This window comes from Garra rufa, chromosome 9 (assembly GCF_049309525.1).
Source record: "Garra rufa chromosome 9, GarRuf1.0, whole genome shotgun sequence".
Taxonomy (NCBI): domain Eukaryota; kingdom Metazoa; phylum Chordata; class Actinopteri; order Cypriniformes; family Cyprinidae; genus Garra; species Garra rufa.
Genome location: NC_133369.1, coordinates 45,409,633 through 45,427,096, shown reverse-complemented (window position 1 = coordinate 45,427,096; position 17,464 = coordinate 45,409,633). Strand labels below are relative to the sequence as shown.

At 36.2% G+C, this 17,464-nt stretch overlaps 1 protein-coding gene across 2 annotated transcripts in view; it reads left to right on the top strand.

The window, feature by feature from the left end:
* The window catches only part of ibtk (inhibitor of Bruton agammaglobulinemia tyrosine kinase), a 39,569-nt gene that overhangs the window by 20,913 nt on the left and 1,192 nt on the right, over positions 1–17,464 (top strand). Inside the window, exons 12-27 of one of the 2 annotated variants that reach the window (XM_073846851.1) lie at positions 1,193–1,813; positions 3,652–3,738; positions 3,824–3,906; positions 5,243–5,280; positions 5,368–5,464; positions 5,552–5,653; positions 6,022–6,139; positions 7,275–7,335; positions 7,412–7,527; positions 7,614–7,726; positions 10,846–10,985; positions 12,060–12,175; positions 12,261–12,347; positions 12,447–12,599; positions 14,232–14,426; positions 17,336–17,462. In XM_073846851.1, the coding sequence (XP_073702952.1) occupies positions 1,193–1,813; positions 3,652–3,738; positions 3,824–3,906; positions 5,243–5,280; positions 5,368–5,464; positions 5,552–5,653; positions 6,022–6,139; positions 7,275–7,335; positions 7,412–7,527; positions 7,614–7,726; positions 10,846–10,985; positions 12,060–12,175; positions 12,261–12,347; positions 12,447–12,599; positions 14,232–14,426; positions 17,336–17,462 (2,254 nt within the window). Of the gene's footprint in view, positions 1–1,192; positions 1,814–3,651; positions 3,739–3,823; positions 3,907–5,242; positions 5,281–5,367; positions 5,465–5,551; positions 5,654–6,021; positions 6,140–7,274; positions 7,336–7,411; positions 7,528–7,613; positions 7,727–10,845; positions 10,986–12,059; positions 12,176–12,251; positions 12,348–12,446; positions 12,600–14,231; positions 14,427–17,335; positions 17,463–17,464 lie in introns of both variants that reach the window. The other variant, XM_073846849.1, reaches the window with a different exon arrangement.

Below are 17,464 nucleotides of genomic sequence, written 5' to 3'. Positions count from 1 at the left end.
GAGCTTAAAGGGATGGTTCGGAGTAGAATTGACTTCATTGCTATGCACTCCGAAGCCCATGTAAATACCCCATCCGAAGTTTTTTTTACCCTAGTCAAACATTTATGGAGATATTAGAGTTTTTCGAATTGCTTGTTACAGGAGTGAAATGGTACATGTGATGTATCTCGTAAATTGCACCACTAAACGTGCAAGTAATCTTACCAAACTTGTACAGTAGTGTAAATAGGTTATGTACTCACAAAACGCTGCATCAGAACATTTGTAAGTCCACCATGAGTGTTTTAAAAACGTGTTTTAGCCGATCCCTATTAGTCTCAAAAACTACAAATGGCGACACGTCGACGTCACTTCCCTGGTTTGAAAAAAGCACGTAAAAGTCCTCCTACAAGTTGACATGCACACAGATGTAGTAGGAGGACTTTTACGTGCTTTTTTCAAACCAGGGAAGTGACGTCGACTTGTAGTTTCTGAGACTAGTAGTTCTCGGGTAAAACGTGTTTTTAAAACACTCATGGTGGACTTACAAATGTTCCGATGCAGCGTTTTGTGAGTACATAACCTATTTACACTACTGTACAAGTTTGGTAAGATTACTTGCACGTTTAGTGGTGCAATTTACGAGATACATCACATGTACCATTCACTCCTGTAACAAGCAATTTGAAAAACTCTAATATCTCTATAAATGTTTGACTAAGGTAAAAAAAACTTCGGATGGGGTATTTAGATGGGCTTCGGAGTGCATAGCAATGAAGTCAATTCTACTCCGAACCATCCCTTTAATGGCAAGATTATGAGAGGCATTTTCTCCTCCCTTTTAAAGCTTGATAAACCTGTTTGGTTTGTTTTGTTATCCTAACTATACGTGTATATGTGGTTAGTAACATTTTATTAAATGCATGAAGTGGCCAAGTGTAAGTAGGCCCAAAAATCTGAAGCTGCATTTAAACTGCATTTTGGAAGTTCAAGCCATGTCAAGAATTCCACTATATGGAGACTGATCCTTAAATATTTTCCTCAAAAAACATAATTTCTTTATGACAAGGGGGTGATTATTTGTACATTTTTGTTCTGGAAGTAAACTTCTCCTTTAACGAAATCAAATTTGATGCAGAATCATTGTTTCTGTATGTAGTTGTGTTATACTTTCAGCCTACTTGTGTTAACTTTTCTTCTCTCTGTTCTTCAGCTTGTATGAAGTTCCCACCACTTCTGCGTCCACATTCCCCCAACACCTTCAGCGCCTCCTGGCCGAAGCAGATGAGACGGACAGCATCCATGATGTGACCCTGCAGGCTGGCGATCGCACCTTCGCGGCACACAAATACATCCTGTCCATGCGCTCAGACTTCTTCCGTAAAGTGCTCCTCCCGGAGGGCTGCAAAGAGGGAGTAGAAGATGAAGAGGTGAAAAAAGGGGAAGATGCGGTGGGCTGTGATCTGCTGGTCCTGGAGAAGATTCCTCCTGAGATGCTGGAGCAAGCACTGAACTTCATCTACACAGACTCCTGCGAGATGCTGATTCATGGGACCCGGCCCATCGTCCCTCGCTCTAACCAGAAATCCCATCCCGAACCGCAGCAGCAGCTGATCCACAGTCTGCAGGCTCTAGGGCTGGAGAAGCGCTCCGCTCTGGACGTGTACCGCTCTCTTCCCACTAAGGCTCGTGAGGATGCAGACAAGCCCAAGACCAAAAGCACGAAGTCTGGAAAAAAGGGCAAGAGTGGTAATGGAGTTGAACCTGGACAAAACCCTGTGAAGATACTGCAGGGTGTTGCCAAAAAACTGGGCTTGGGGAGCCTCTCAGCACGGTGAGATGATTTTCAGCATATTTTTCTCTAAAGTTCACTTATAATTAGGGATGTGACAAAATTTGATGGCACGATATCCTAGCAAAACATTTTACAGTTTACATTACAGCTGCACGATTAATTTTTAAAAGTTTGCGATCTCGATCCAAACACCCACGTGATCTTATTCCTTAATGACAACAATTCAGCTGTTTCTATTACGAATGATGCTTACGATGTGAAACAGATGCAAAGACATTCAAATCTGCATTCTTGCTGCTGTTAATATAGAAAGAGCAGTGAGTGATAATGAACCCATTTCCAAAAAAAAAGTGGAGTGTTAAATTTTTGTGTGTGTATAGAGATGTTCAAAAAATGAACACTAGCTGAACCCTCAGGCTAGCCATGTAGATGAAGTTGTTTCTTCATCAGATTTGTAGAAATGTAGCATTCCATCGATTGCTCACCAATGGATCCTCTGCAGTGAATGGGTGCCGTCAGAACGAGAGTCTAAACAGCTGATAAAAACATCACAACAATCCACAAGTAATCCATACCACTCCAGCCCATCAGTTTACATCTTGTGAAGCCAAAAGCTGCACCTTTGCAAGAATCAAATCTAACGTTAGAAATATTTTAACTTCAAACTGTTGCTTTTGACTAAAATACAAGTCCATAATCCACAATAACGCTTCCTCCATTAGAAAAGTGTTCTAGTCTGAATCAGGAGAAAAACCTGCACAGCTCAAACACCGTTTACAAACCAAAACAGCTCTAAACAAATATGTGGGTGGATTTTGAATTTTGATGTGAGAGACAACAGGAGATTATTTTAGCATTATTATGAATTATGGACTTGAATTTTAGCCAGAAGTGATGTTTTGAAGTTAAAAATGTCCTAATGATGATGGATTTGGTTCTTACAAACATGTAGCTTTCGACTTCTCAAGAGGTTAATTGATTGACTGGGGTGGTGTGGATTACTTGTGGATTTTTGTGATGTTTTCATCAGCTGTTTGGTGTTTTAAATTAGACTTAATTTAAGTTCAGCAATGTGCAGTTCATTTGGTACCGTTACGTTTCAACTTATATGAATCATTAATCACCACCCTGCTCTCTAGATTTACTATAAAAATTAGGGCTGGGCAATTTTGCTTAGAATCAAAATCTCGATTAATTGAACATTTTAACCCGATTACGATTAATGAACGATTATTTTATTTATTAATAAAATTATATTTAATTATATTTATATAATAATTATTTTTTTGCCCTCATAGTTCACTGACAAGTTTTGTACAGTAAATATGTTCACATATTACAAGTGAGAGATTTTTGGATGAAGGGTGCATTACTTGATTTTAAAATAATTGAAGGAAACACACTATCTATCGACGATCTATGATTATTAATTGAACATCAGTGTTGAACAACTGAAATTAAAGCACACATTGCTTAAAACGAAAAGTCACATTTTTCTTAAATTAGTGAAAATAAATAACTTGCACTATTGGAAACAAAATAAATAATTTTCAATGTTTTTCATATTAAAAGTAGAAAATAAGCAGTATCTCCTCTAAATAAAATTACTCTTGTATATCCTGTAAATACTTTTTACTGTATAAATACTGTTTAAGCTCTCCATCAACATGTCGGCGGAATAACGTAATGGAGCGCTTGTGTTTTTTAAAGGGAAAGTAATTGAAATAATCTTCCTGGAAAAATTTTAACGATTATAGGTTCTGAATGTCGATTTCGATTATTTTTCGATTAATCGCCCAGCCCTAATAAAAATTGTTGAACGCCTAACAAAAACAGACTGTCTTTGCTGCTGTATTTTTTTTTTTTTGACTGACTAGGCTTGATGGGGTGAAGTTTGAAGATGGGAAGATCAGTGTGGTGCAGAAGAAGTCTGGCAACAAGCTGCGATTCAACCAGAAAAAGTGGTATGTTGTTGTGTTGCGGGATGAATGGAGGTCATGCGCTCTTTGAGTAGCTGTGAATACAGATCTCTTCATTGTGTGTCCTCAGCTCGTACTTCTGTGACGTCACGCTGCGCTCGAAGGATGGCAAAGAGTTTCCCTGTCACAAATGTGTCTTGTGTGCCCGGCTGGGTGAGATCTGATGTCTCATTTCACAGTTCTTGATCCAATCACACTGACTCATACAGATGCTGTATATTTAATTTGCTCAAACAAAAATGAAGCTGTGAGTGTTGGAAGGTGAAGCCTATTACTAACTGTTATGTACTGCAGTACTAAAGGATTGGAAATATGTCGTTGCACCATTTGTTTTTATTGTTCAAGAAAATCATGTATTCCTTTTGAGTTAAAGGCGTTAACATTTTCATTACTTAAGATAAATTTAACATTGACTGGAAAAAAAGAAAAAAACATTTTACTTCAACAAATTAAATGGAAATGAGAAATGCTGACATTTAACTGAAGTACTAAAATAACTCAAACTTAAAATCTATAGACAAAATACTAATAAAAAAATACAAAATTACATAATATTACTAAAATGGAAACAGAAAATATAAAAATAAAATCAAAGAATTACCATATGTTAACACAAAAATGAACCAAATGTGTAGAAGTATGGCCATACTAAAAAAATTATAATAAAATAACACTGGTCATTATTTAATTTTTTTCCATTAATACTTTTATTCAGCGTTTGTGCATTAAATTGATCAAAAGTGACAGTAAAGACCTTTATAAAGACATTTATAAACAAATAAATGCTGTTCTTGTGAACTTTCTATTCATCAAAGTATCCTGAAATATTAAATGTATGACAGTTTCCACCAAAATATTGGGTAGCACAATTGTTTCCATCATTAATAATAATCAAAAACTGTTTCTTGAGCAGCAAATCAGCATATTATAATGATTTCTGAAGGATCATGTGACACTGAAGACTGGAGTAATAATACTGAAAATGAAAATTGGCTCACAGAAATAAATTAGATTTTAACAGATTCACATAAAAAAAGTTATTTTAAGTTCTAATAATATTTCACATTTTTGCTGTTTTTACTGCATTTTGGATCACATAAAAGCAGCTTTGATTCAAAAACATGAAAAATCTTTCTTCACTGACAAAACTCTTATTATAAATGGATATGATGAGTTCTCAGAGTGATTTTAGCCATCTACATTGCTTCAACAGGTTATAAAACAACCTGAAGTTCCAGACAGTGATAGCTGAAATGACTAGAAAATATAAAACTAACCAATAATTTTTGTTTTTTGTGAGAAAATCTGACTGACAGAAAATTTCTTCCTAAAATCTTTAATTTTATGGTCCTTTAGAGCCTGACATCCCCATTCATCTTCATTTAGCAGCTTAGACGTTTGTTATGTGTGTTTCACAGTGGAAAAAACGGTAGATTATCATATTTTAATGTACATGGTGTGATTTTAATTTTGACTCTTATTTCTGCAGAGTATTTCAACAGTATGTTGGGCAGCCCCTGGATTGAGGTACGATGAAATAACATGAATCTGCAGCAGCATCTCTCTCTGAAGTGGATCTGTTGTGTTAATGTGAATGTCTTCTGCCCTCTTCAGGCCAGCAGCTGCAGTGCTCTGGATATGCCCACCACCTCTGAGGTCCTGCAGGCTATTATGGAGTACATCTACACAGACGAGTCTCCCACCGTCAAAGGTTTTACCCCAGACTTTGTGCTTGGCTGTTTTTAGCTCCCGTTTTTTCTTTTCGTGAGTGTAATCCATGTCTCTCTTTATGTCTCAGAGTCTGTGAATGTGGAGTTTGTGTGTAATGTGCTGGTGGTGGCGGATCAGCTGCTGATCACCAGGCTGAAGGAGATCTGTGAGGTCGCCATCACTGAGAACCGTAAGTCTGCAGTCTATCATACGGCTTCAGAAAATATACCCTTTCAATATGCATGTTAAAAAGTTTTGCTCTTTCGGTGTTTGGCTGAAAAAGTGAAAAGACGAACCATGACGTGATGTGAACAAATAGATAAATAATTTCTTAATTTGGGATATAAAAAAACGCTTCCAGTATAGACCGCCACTTGATATTTTGAATAGAAAAGTGACTATAACAATTACACATCTTTAATTTGACTTGTTTGTTATTATTGCATTGAATATTATATTACAGTACATGGATAGTCCAAAATTTTCAGTGCAAAACATACACCAAAATTAGATGATTTTGTCTAGTAAATTTAATTCCTGCGCATTTGTTGTGTGCAGTGACGCTGAAGAACGCTGCAGAGTTGCTGGAGTTTTCCACTGTGTACAACGCTGATCAACTCAAACTGTCCTGTTTGCAGTTCATCGTCCTCAACATGGCAGCGCTGCTGGAGTCCAGGTTAGATCGAGTTTTTTCTCAAACCTAATTGTCCTTAGTTCACTCTTAACCTTGCATTTGCTTGTGTTCAGCTGTTAATAAAAAAATGTAAGTTAGAAACGAGGCATGTAAAAGGTTGAACTGTCACTTCTTTTGGGTACTATAAATTAAAGCATTGTGAATAGGAAGCACTTTTGTTTGAGTCATGAAGAAATGTAATGCACAGAAAAAAAATTGGATACACTGTCGTTCAAAAGTTTGCAGCCAGTAAGTTGTCTCTTCTGCTCACCATGACTGAATTCCTTTATTTAAAAATACTGTAAAATCAGTAATATTGTGAAATATTATTCTAATTTAAAAAACATGTTTTCTATGTGAATGTCTCGTCAAATGTAATTTATTTCTGTGATGCAGTGCTGAATTTTCAGCATCCCTTCTTCAGTCTTTAGTGTCACATAATCATTCTATTATGATTCATGATTTGCTGCTCAAGAAACATTCTGATTATAATTAATTTTGAAAACAGTCATACTGCCTATTACTTTTGTGGAAATTTTATTTTTCAGCATTTTTTGATTGCTACTTTATTACTTTTGTGTTACTTTTTAACTCTGGGCAGGGCTTGCTTGTTATAAAAAAGGAAAATAAATGTTAGATTATCTTGAGTAATTTTTGCTTATTAGTATGGATGAATTGGATCATTGAAGGTCAGCAGCAAAGACATCGGTTAATAAAATGGCATTAAATACATGAAGGATATTTGTATTTAACATATTTAATTATTGCAGGTTTGTGCAGAATTTCAGTGTTTTATTCATTTTGAGGAACACTATCTGATTTTTAGTGAGTGAGATGAATTAATGCATGTTCACATTTATTCTAGAACTGAAGTAACATCTTACTCACAATTTCTCTCAACATGGGGACAGGAGAGCTTTTAATCAATAAATGGGGGGGGGAAAGTAACTCAGATATTTTCTTACCAATTAAAAAGTAATGCATGCTTTTACTTGTTAGTGGGAAAAAAGTAATATTATGTAACTTGCATTACTTGTAATGCGTTACTGCCAACACTGATAGCTGATGATTAAAAGTATTTACTTCTTCCTACTTCGTACTAACAGATGTTGTTCATGTGTCTGTCTCTGTCTGTCAGAGCGCTGGAGATCTTGAGTGACGATGTCCTCCTGGATCTAACAGCTGCATACAGGAAAATGGTAAGTTTAAATCATCATTCTCATCTGCTTCATTAAAGCTCTGCTCAGAGATCCTGACATCAGTCTTTTCTGACAGATCCCCGCCATGCAGAGGCGTCTCATCACGCCATACGCCGACGCTCCGGATCTCAGGGCCTATGAAGACAAAGAGTGGGACTCAGCTGTGGACTGCTCTGAAGCCGATCACTCCAGGTGTGAAATATACCTGCTGAAACACTGTAATATGGATAAGAATGAACATCCAGGTGTACTCAGAATCCTCTCTGTGTTCAATCTAGTGATAGCCTGTTCAAGAAGGCCAAGATAAGGGCTAAGAAGAAACCCCGGCGGCGCTCGGACAGCTCTGGCGGATATAATCTGTCTGATGTCATCCAGAGTCCACCCACTAAAGGTCTGCTCACTCACCATGCATCTTAAACACACTTATTAACTGTGTTTGAGAAGAGCATTACTCAGGATTTATTATAAATGGGAATATAAGATTACCAGATTATCTTTAAAGGGGTCCTTTTATGATTTTTCACTTTCGCAGTCAGTAATAGCCTCCTTTAGCGATCAGATATGTTTTTGTAAGAAAAATATCCATATTTGAAACATAAGAATCAATTTAATCTAGCTTGTGCTAGACTGGGCAGGACTGAAACGCCGTCTAAGCAACGCAGTGGGACTGCTAACCAATCACAACACATGTTGTTTTTTGGGAGGCGGACCTTCATCCAACCCAGAACTAATCGAGCCATTTGTGCCAGCCTGGGGAGAAAGCTATTGTAATAAAGTAAATAATGCGTTTTCGAACCACCAAAACAAAAAGACTTTGTAAAAGAGCATAATAGGACCCCTTTACGAAGGGCCAGTGAGCAACCATCCCAAAATAACCGTAGCAATCACTCACAAGACACCCTAGCAACAAATAAATACCACTCACAAAAATAGCACAGACTAATATTGACTGTCAAAATCAATGATTTTCAACCAGGGCACCTCGGCAAACTTCTAAGGGTTAAAATGGTTATTATTAAGTCATATAAAAATATTTTTATAGGCTTTACAGACGGATTATTTGAGAGTGACTCTTGAAGGACCAGAATCACATCCTCTTGCACCACTGTTTAAAGATTTTATCTTCCAGAATCTAGCTGTAAGTTTTGTGGTTTTTAGTCCTTCTCTGCAAGACAGACTTTTTAGGATAGGAGATGGACTAAAAATGAACTCTCAAAACTTACAGGTAAAACTTTTTGGAATTGGTCAAATGTGCTTGGGGGGGAAAAATGTGATCAGAATATCAACTTTCATAATAGTTATGTGCACACTGTAGTTAACTAAAACACAAACCATATAAAGCTGTTACTTGAAATATAGTAAAGTCGAACTAAAATTTTTTTTTTTTTTTATTCAGCTTGTGTCCAAGGCATTCTCATTTTCATTTAATGTAACTTCATGCATTGAAATAACTAAAACTAAAAAACTAAAAAAAAAAAAAGTAAATTAAAGTTTAAAATGACAAAATTACAAAATGAATTTAGAATATTAATAAAAACTGTAATAGTATGTCAATTATGCTAAATTACCATTCATCTATTTATTTAATTTAATTATAGTTCATTTTTAATCTTTTTATTAAGAAACTATTTCTTTGCAAAATATTATTATAAACCACTGTTTTATTAAATAATATACAGTTATTAATTTCTGTAACCAAAAAAAATAATAGTGGTTAATTTAATATTTTAATATTTCTCTTTAAATAAATAAATAAGTTTGAAACAAGCAGATTTATCAGATTTACAGTGGAGCATGCCAAAGGAAAATATTATGGCCATCCTCGACTAAAGAGTTTTCTGGTCCACTAGTAGTCATTCATTTTAAGCATTAGTCGACTATTAGTCGTATGTTTATTAATAAACCATATAAATAGACAGGTATATATAATATTTGTGAATGTGTCAGGGAAAAACAGCAAGGAGACTGCATTAAAGTTTTACTTAAATGTGCTTTCTTTGTTTTCGCCTAAGAGATGAAGTTGGTGACATTGACATCTTCGCGGTAGTTGATCCAGCTGTATGCATATTTAATGCATTTTACATATTCTGAGAATATTTGTCTTCTATTTGAATTGGTTAATTTAAAAGTAGACACACATATTTTTCCATATCTGTAAGGCACATATGAGTTTCAAAGTTTTGCACTCAGAAACCAAGTGCAGAAAACGGATCCGGTTTGCTTTCATTATTTTGCAAAAGCGCAACATTTCGCTTTTATTATAAGTTGACACAAATAAACGTATAGTCTTTACAGATTTGTAAGATGCATTATGCCGAGTTCAGACTGCGCTATTTTAGCCCCGATTTTGACTCGCCGACAATTGCCCGAAATCACAGGCAAATCAGTGCTTGTTCACACGAGAGCCAATCACACAGTGTGAACTATCAAAGACCCGATCTGAGAGATATCTGGCATGCTTAATATCTGGACCTGTCGGCTATTCAAAATCATGCTCTATATGTAAAATAACATTGGTGATTTCCTACAGCCAATTAAAGAGCTACATCCAGGCCAGCTGAAAGTTGGGGGAGGAGTCTGCATGGCTTCGGTTCAGAAAAGTTTATTTTTCTTTTCACTGCAAATAAGTGCACATGCAATTTGTATGGCAAGCTTCTTGCGGGCTACCGTTTTTAATAATAATCACAGTCTCATGTGAGAACTTGCGGTGTTTCCATGTGGCTTCTCGCGTGTGTTTGGTTGCGAGACATAATTTGCGGACCGAGACAAAGTTGTTGGTGATTCTTCCTATTGTAAAGTCATGCAGTGTAAAACCCCCTGTCGCTGATCCATCTTGCAGTGTGAACACAGCAGCCATGGAATGCTACCCCAGATAGTCATACAGTGTGAAAACGTGTGACGCGACTGCTTTGAAAATCGTGCATTGAACTCGGCATTAGTCTTATCTATATGACCAAAAATGACGGAGTATTTTAATGGCACTGGCATCCAGCTGTCATGCAGTAAGCACGCTATTGTTCAGCTTTCACACTCAGCTCAGACACTTGAAAAACACACATTTTCCAAGTTAACATTGGATTGAGCTGCAATGCAAAGTTGCTACTACATGCATCTTACAGGTGAAAAGCCATATTTGAGGTCGATGAATAAGTGAGCGTTTGGATGTCCCGCCTGATCTATATTACCACATAGGCCTTCGCCTCTGGTTAAAAAAAACTAAAAATTCTGGGACTAGACGACTAATAAAATGTTGGTCTTCTTGTCAGCTAACGGTTAGTCTACTATTATGCGGCAGCCCTAGAAAATATAGTATTATATCAATATTGTGTTAATGCTGAGAACCCCTGATCATAATGAGTTCTGCATCACAGCACATTAAAAATCATGATGATGGCAAGGCAATAAAGAATTTATATGGTAGTTTCTATTATTTCTATAGTTTACTACACAGTTTTACTGGATACTAATGCTGTTTGGGCTGGATGTGGCTGACATGGTTGTGTTCCGCAGGTTTGGGTCATTCAGTGAAGGCCTGTTCAGTGGAGTCTCTGCAGGAGCTCATCACGTCTGACTCTGAGGGCAGTTTTATGGGAGCGGGCAGCCCTCGAGACCTGCAGTCCCCCGTCTTCCACGAAAGGGCTAACACACAGGTAATACCACAACATCTGCATAATATCAACTCACAAACTCCACTGACGCTCATTTTATTTTGTAAATGATATTTCCTAAAGTTAAAGTTATTTTTAGTGTAACGAAATAGAACTTATATGTTATTTAGTATATGTATTGTTTAACAATACTATTAGTAAAATGTAGATATTTTAGTAAAATTGTTCTTTATATTCACTGTAATTCAAAAAAAAATTTGTTTTGTTTTGAAAGTAGAGTCTTAGGCTGATGATACACAGGGCAACTTTTTGAGCAATTTTATCGGGCAACTTTTTTGGGCAATGTTGCTTAGGCACTTTCTCAATGAGAATGGGTAACACATTTCTATCTGGATAATTTAGATCAGTTGTGGGCCCTGTATCACACCTGGCTGCCCATTGACGACAACATTTGCCAAAGTTGCCCAGCAACATTGCTCAAAATGTTGCCCAGTGTATCATCAGCATTATGCTAACCAAAGCTGCATCAATGATCAAAAATACAGTAAAAAAAAAAAAATCTGCGATTGTCTTCTATGTAAAAGTTAAACTGTAATTGATTGCTGTGATCAAAGCTGAATTTTCAGCATTACTCCAGTTCCACATGATCCATTAGAAATCACTCTAATATGATGATTTGCTGCTCAAGAAACATTTCTGATTGCTATCAGTGTTGAAAACTGTTGTGCTGTCCAATATATTTGTGGAAACTGTTATGTTTAAAAAAAAAAAAAAAAAAATTGTGCAGTAGAAATGTCCAAAGATCAGCCTTGAAATAAAATATTTCGTAAAAATATAAATGTCTTTAGATTCACCTTTAACCAATTTAATGCGTCCTTGCTTAATATTATTTTAGTGTACATTTTGTATTATGATTATGATTGAATATTCACTCTGCTTGAGCTTTAACAATAAAATTTCATGGTGAAAGATGCTATTAAATTTCAAAAAGTACTAATATTTAAGTCACTTTTTTCCTCCCACCAGAGATCTCATATTCCATTAAGTTTGAGTTAATAATGACAGAATTCTCCATGTTGCATGAACTCTTCGTTTAAGATTATTTTATGTTTCTAGGATGAGAGACGTGGACAAGTAGGACTAAAGACTCCTCCTGGCACCCCTGTTTTGAAGAATGGCCCCGTCCCGACTCATTCGTCCACCCCTGAACCCATCCCTACAGTCCAAGCCAGGTGATTTTAATGATCTGTCACAAAAACAGTGGATATTCTTACTTTGGTATCACTGTAATTCTGAATGTACGTTTAGTCTCTGTAGACCAGCTCCTGTCCTGGACCTCAGGGCCATCATGGAGATGGAGGCCAACTCTCTGAACCGGGGTGCCACTCCTAAGAGTCCCAGCTCGTAAGTCTTTTATTACGAATGTTCATCTAGTTTAGGCACTGATTTACTGTGCTCTGTTTTTTTTTACTCTACTATCTGCTTATTGTTTTTAAACATCAGCTCAAGCAGCAGCACTAAGGTCTCGGTCGTCCCCAGTAAGATGTCTCAGAAGCAGAGGAAGATGATGGCTCTGGCCTCCAGAGAGGGAAGCACAGAGAGCATGTCTGCTAAATCCCCACCGTCTCTTACTCCAGTTAAACCTGTGAAGACCTGGTGAGAGACTTATTCCATTATGTCTCTCAAATGAAGTGGGTATAATGTAGGATGACCATACATCCTCTTTTTAACATGCTTTACAGTGCAATTAATCTAAATTCAATAAAATGATTATCGCTCCCGATTCCGCCGCCTTTGTGCACTTTCGCTCCTCTATAAAAGCCCAATTTCACATGCAGATCAGTAAAATCATGTAACGTGACTTGCATAAATGGGACGTGCTTAATTTATTAATGTTTATTTGATGTCGTTTTTTTTTAAAAGCACAAAAGAGAATTTGCGCTGTTCTGTGTATGCACTCAGAGACGGAATGCAAAGAGATGCAAATATATGTGACCCTGGACCACAAAACCAGTCTTAAGTCGCTGGGGTATGTTTGTAGCAATAGCCCAAAAATATATTGTATGGGTCAAAATTATTGATTTTTATTTCATGCCAAAAATCATTAGGAAATTATGTGAAGATCATCTTCCATGAAGATTTTTTTTTGTAAAATTCTTACTGTAAATATATCAAAATGTAATTTTTGATTAGTTATATGCATTGTTAAGAATTTAATTTGGACAACTTTAAAGGTGATTTTCAAACAGATGCATCTCAGCCAAATATTGCCGTTTCCTAACAAACCATACATCAATAGAAAGCTTATTTATTGAGCTTTCATATGATGCATACATCTCAGTTTTGTAAAATTTAACCTTATGACTGGTTTTGTGGTCCAGGGTCACATATGTCAAAATGTGGAGTTTGGTGATTATTTGTGTAATTATGAATTTTGCCATAATTGAGAGTCCTCATACATACTCTGTTTGAATGGATTTGACCCCACCACCTTGCATGCCACGATTGGTCGATTATGTACAGTACAATGTCTCAATGCTACTGGTCAAACTGCATTTCAGTCATTACCTTTACAGAGCACATTATAGTTAAGCAAAGCACAAAACATTAGACAAAGGAGTGAGCTCACAAGCTAAATTAACTAAATGTAATGCTTTGGAATACGGCTCATTAACATTAGGTGAATGCATTAGATATCATGAACTAACAAACTAAACTATTATGTATTTTATAAATAACGGTTGTTAATTTTTATATATACTCAGTGTTACTTGTTTTTAGAAATGGCTTGAATTAGTTTTATTTTTATAATTTCTGTTATTTTTAGGTTTTGTTTCTTTTTATGTCTGTAGTTCTTACTAATTTGATTTACATTTTGGAGTTATTTTAGTACATGAAGTTAGACTAAATAAAAAAGGGAATTTGTTTTTGGCAGCTAGCTGAAATAATTTTTTTTATTATATTTCTGTTAACTTTTATTTTAAGTCAAAGTAAGGTTTAATTTTTTTGTTAACTATGATACTAATACATTATAATGTTGTATAAATGGTATACCTAGATGATTCCTAATGCATTAAATAACACGGGACAGGAGCCGGTCTATAGAGACTCCCTGAACATACATTCATAATGATTCCTAATGCATTAACACATTTAGCTATTGCTTGCAATTTTATTTTAGTTTTTACCATTAAAAAAGTAAGACTATCAAAAAATAAAAAAAATAGAAATATTAATGAATAAATAAACAATATTTTTTACCCAAACCTTATGTCGTTGTGTTGTCAGGTCGACAGCAGTTCAGTCCCCACCTTCCTCCTGTTCCTTCCGGGATCTTTTAGTAGAGGAAGAGCGGCGTGGGAAACCCTCACCCGTTTCCCCAGTGATGGCCAGGAGTCCAGGGGCTGCTGCGGGACTGCCCATATGTGCCAAACGAGTGACTTTTAAATGTGGCGAGAGCAGTGACCCAGAGAAACCAGCAGGGTAAGAAACATCTCATTCAATGCACAATGTCCATTCCTTCATATAACACACTAAACCAGAAGCACTTTCAAATTTGATCTTAATCTGATTGGCTGATTGTACATTATCCCAGTTATTACATGGTTACTTGGCACATTATTGAATAATTAGACAAAAAGTATTGATCTGAATTTAAATATTTTGTTAACTCAAAAATACAGTGCCTTGCAAAAGTATTCCTTTTTTTCACGTTTTGTTGCAGCATTATGTAAAACTGCTTTAAATTACTTTTTTTTCCACATCAATCGACATCTCATACACCATAATGACAAAGCACAAAACAGTTTGGTAACAACTTTGCAAATTTGTGACCCTGGAGCACAAAACCAGTCTTAATTCGCTGGGGTATATTTGTAGCAATAGCCAAAAATACATTGCATGGGTCAAAATTTGATTTTTCTTTTATGCCAAAAATCATTAGGAAATTAAGTAAAGTTCATGTTCCATGAAGATTTTTTGTAAAATTCCTACTGTAAACATATCAAAATGTAATTTTTGATTTGTAATATGCATTGTTAAGAACCTAATTTGGACAACTTTAAAGGTGATTTTCTCAGTCTTTTAGATTTTTTTGCATCCTCAGATTTCTGATTTCAAATAGATGTATCAAATATTGTCCTATCCTAATAAACCATACATCAATAGAAAGCTAATTTATTGAGCTTTCATATGATGTATAAATCTCAGTTTTGTCAAATTTAACCTTATGACTGGTTTTGTGGTCCAGGGTCACATTTATTAGAAATAAAAAACTGAAAAGGTCCCGTTGCATAAGTATTCATACCCTTTTCTTTACTACTAGTTTCTGTCTTTATTCAAACCAGCACACATCTGTAGATTGTCTCATATGTTAGTCTGGGGTCTTGCAACATGACAGCAGTGCAAACCAAAGTGATAAAGCAACAAATGCCAAAATATGGTCACAGTTGTGACACTCATTTATACACTGTTTATTACGCAAACCCAGTGCCATCTGAAGTTTAGATGATTCAGTTATATTGTTTTTTTTAAGAGTGGACTGTGATGCTCTGCTCTCCAGGATGTTTAAAGGCAGGTTCTTCAAGATGTTTGTTTCTCCAGCATGTGTCTTGCTGATCTGACCTGAGCCTGCAGATGTGTGACTGTGGCCAGGCGTCTCTCCGTCTCTGTGTGTCTGTCACATCAGCTGCCCGCTGGGCTTGTGTTTATGACTCCAGTGCTCAAGCACAGGTCTGAATATTTATCAGCAGTGCTCCACTGCCCGGCTCTGATTGTAATCTCTATTGATAAGGGCAAACTTTATGTCACAAACACACTCATCCCTGGGGCTCGACGTCACCTGTGTTTACGAGCGCACGCTGAGAAGGCAGTAGCCGGTCGGACAGGCTGTAGAAACTCAGTGTATTGTTGTTCTCAGATGAAAAAAATTTTAGGGATTTGTTGTTTTTTATTTTATGAAGTTTTAAATTTGTGCTCATTAATGGCGTCATTTCATGACTTTTAGTTCTGTGAACGTTTCTGGGCCGCTTGCATCTTCCAATGATGTAAACAGAACAATGTAGTAAAATATGCAATGGACAAGTACAATATCCATTCTTTCAACCTACAAATAACTCAAAGAATCATTAGCAGAATCATTAAAGGAATAGTTTGACCAAAAAATAAAATTTGCTGAAATGTACTCACCCTCAGGCCAGAGTTTGTTTCTTCATCATATGTGACCCTGGACCACAAAACCAGTCATAAGGTTAAATTTTACGAAACTGAGATATATACATCATATGAAAGCTCAATAAATAAGCTTTCTATTGATGTATGGTTTGTTAGGATAGGACAATATTTGGCCGAGATACATCTATTTGAAAATCTGAAATCTAAGGGTGCAAAAATACTGAGAAAATCACCTTTAAAGTTGTCCAAATTAAGTTCTTAGCAATGCATATTACTAATCAAAAATTACATTTTGATAGGTTTACAGTAGGAATTTTACAAAAAATCTTCATGGAACATGATCTTTACTTAATTTCCTAATGATTTTTGACATAAAAGAAAAATCAATAATTTTGACCCATACAATGTATGTTTGGCTATTGCTACAAATATACCCCAGCGACTTAAGACTGGTTTTGTGGTCTAGGGTCACATATTTGGAGATATGCAGCGTTCCATCACTTGTTCACCAATGGATCCTTTGCAGTGAATGGGTGCCGTCAGAAGGAGAGTCCAAAAAGCTGATAAAAACATCACAATAATCCATAAGTAATCCACACCACTCCAGTCCATCAATTAATGACTTAACAAGCCTTTAGGCTGCATATTTGTAAGAAGTAAATTCATCTTTGTGTGTTTTTTTTTTTTTTTTTTTTTTTTTTTTTTTAACCGAGTCCATAATCCATAACACTTCCTCCAGTGAAAAAAGCCCATCTCCTGTTGTCTCTCGCATCAAAAAAATACACCCCAAAAATGTGTTTAGAGCTGTTTTGGCATGTAAACAGTGCTTGATCTGTGCATAGGTCTCTCCTGATTTAGATGAGATTACGTTTTCATCGGAGAAAGCAATATTACGGATGGAGAATGTAACGGTTTAAAGTTAGAACATCTTAATGATGGATTTATTTTGTACAAACATGCAGCTTTTGTTTCTCAAAATATTAACTGATTAACTGGAGTGGTGTGGATTACTTGTAGATTATTGTGATGTTTTGATCAGCTGTTTGGACTCTCATTCTAACGGCACCCATTCACTGCAGAGGATCGATTGGTGAGCATTTCTCCAAATATGAACAAACTCCTACATTTTTGATGGCCTGAGGGTGAGCACATTTTCATGTAGGTTTATTTCTGGTAAGGCATTTAACAGTGTTCTTTCTCTTTGTTTTTTTTCCTATCAGCCCTTGGGTACTGAGGGCGGTTGGCAGTCCTCCGTCCACCTCTACATTTGCGTCCATTGTGGAGGAGGAGAGACAACAGGAAGCGGCACTGATTCGCAGCCGTGAGAAACCGCTAGCCCTCATACAGGT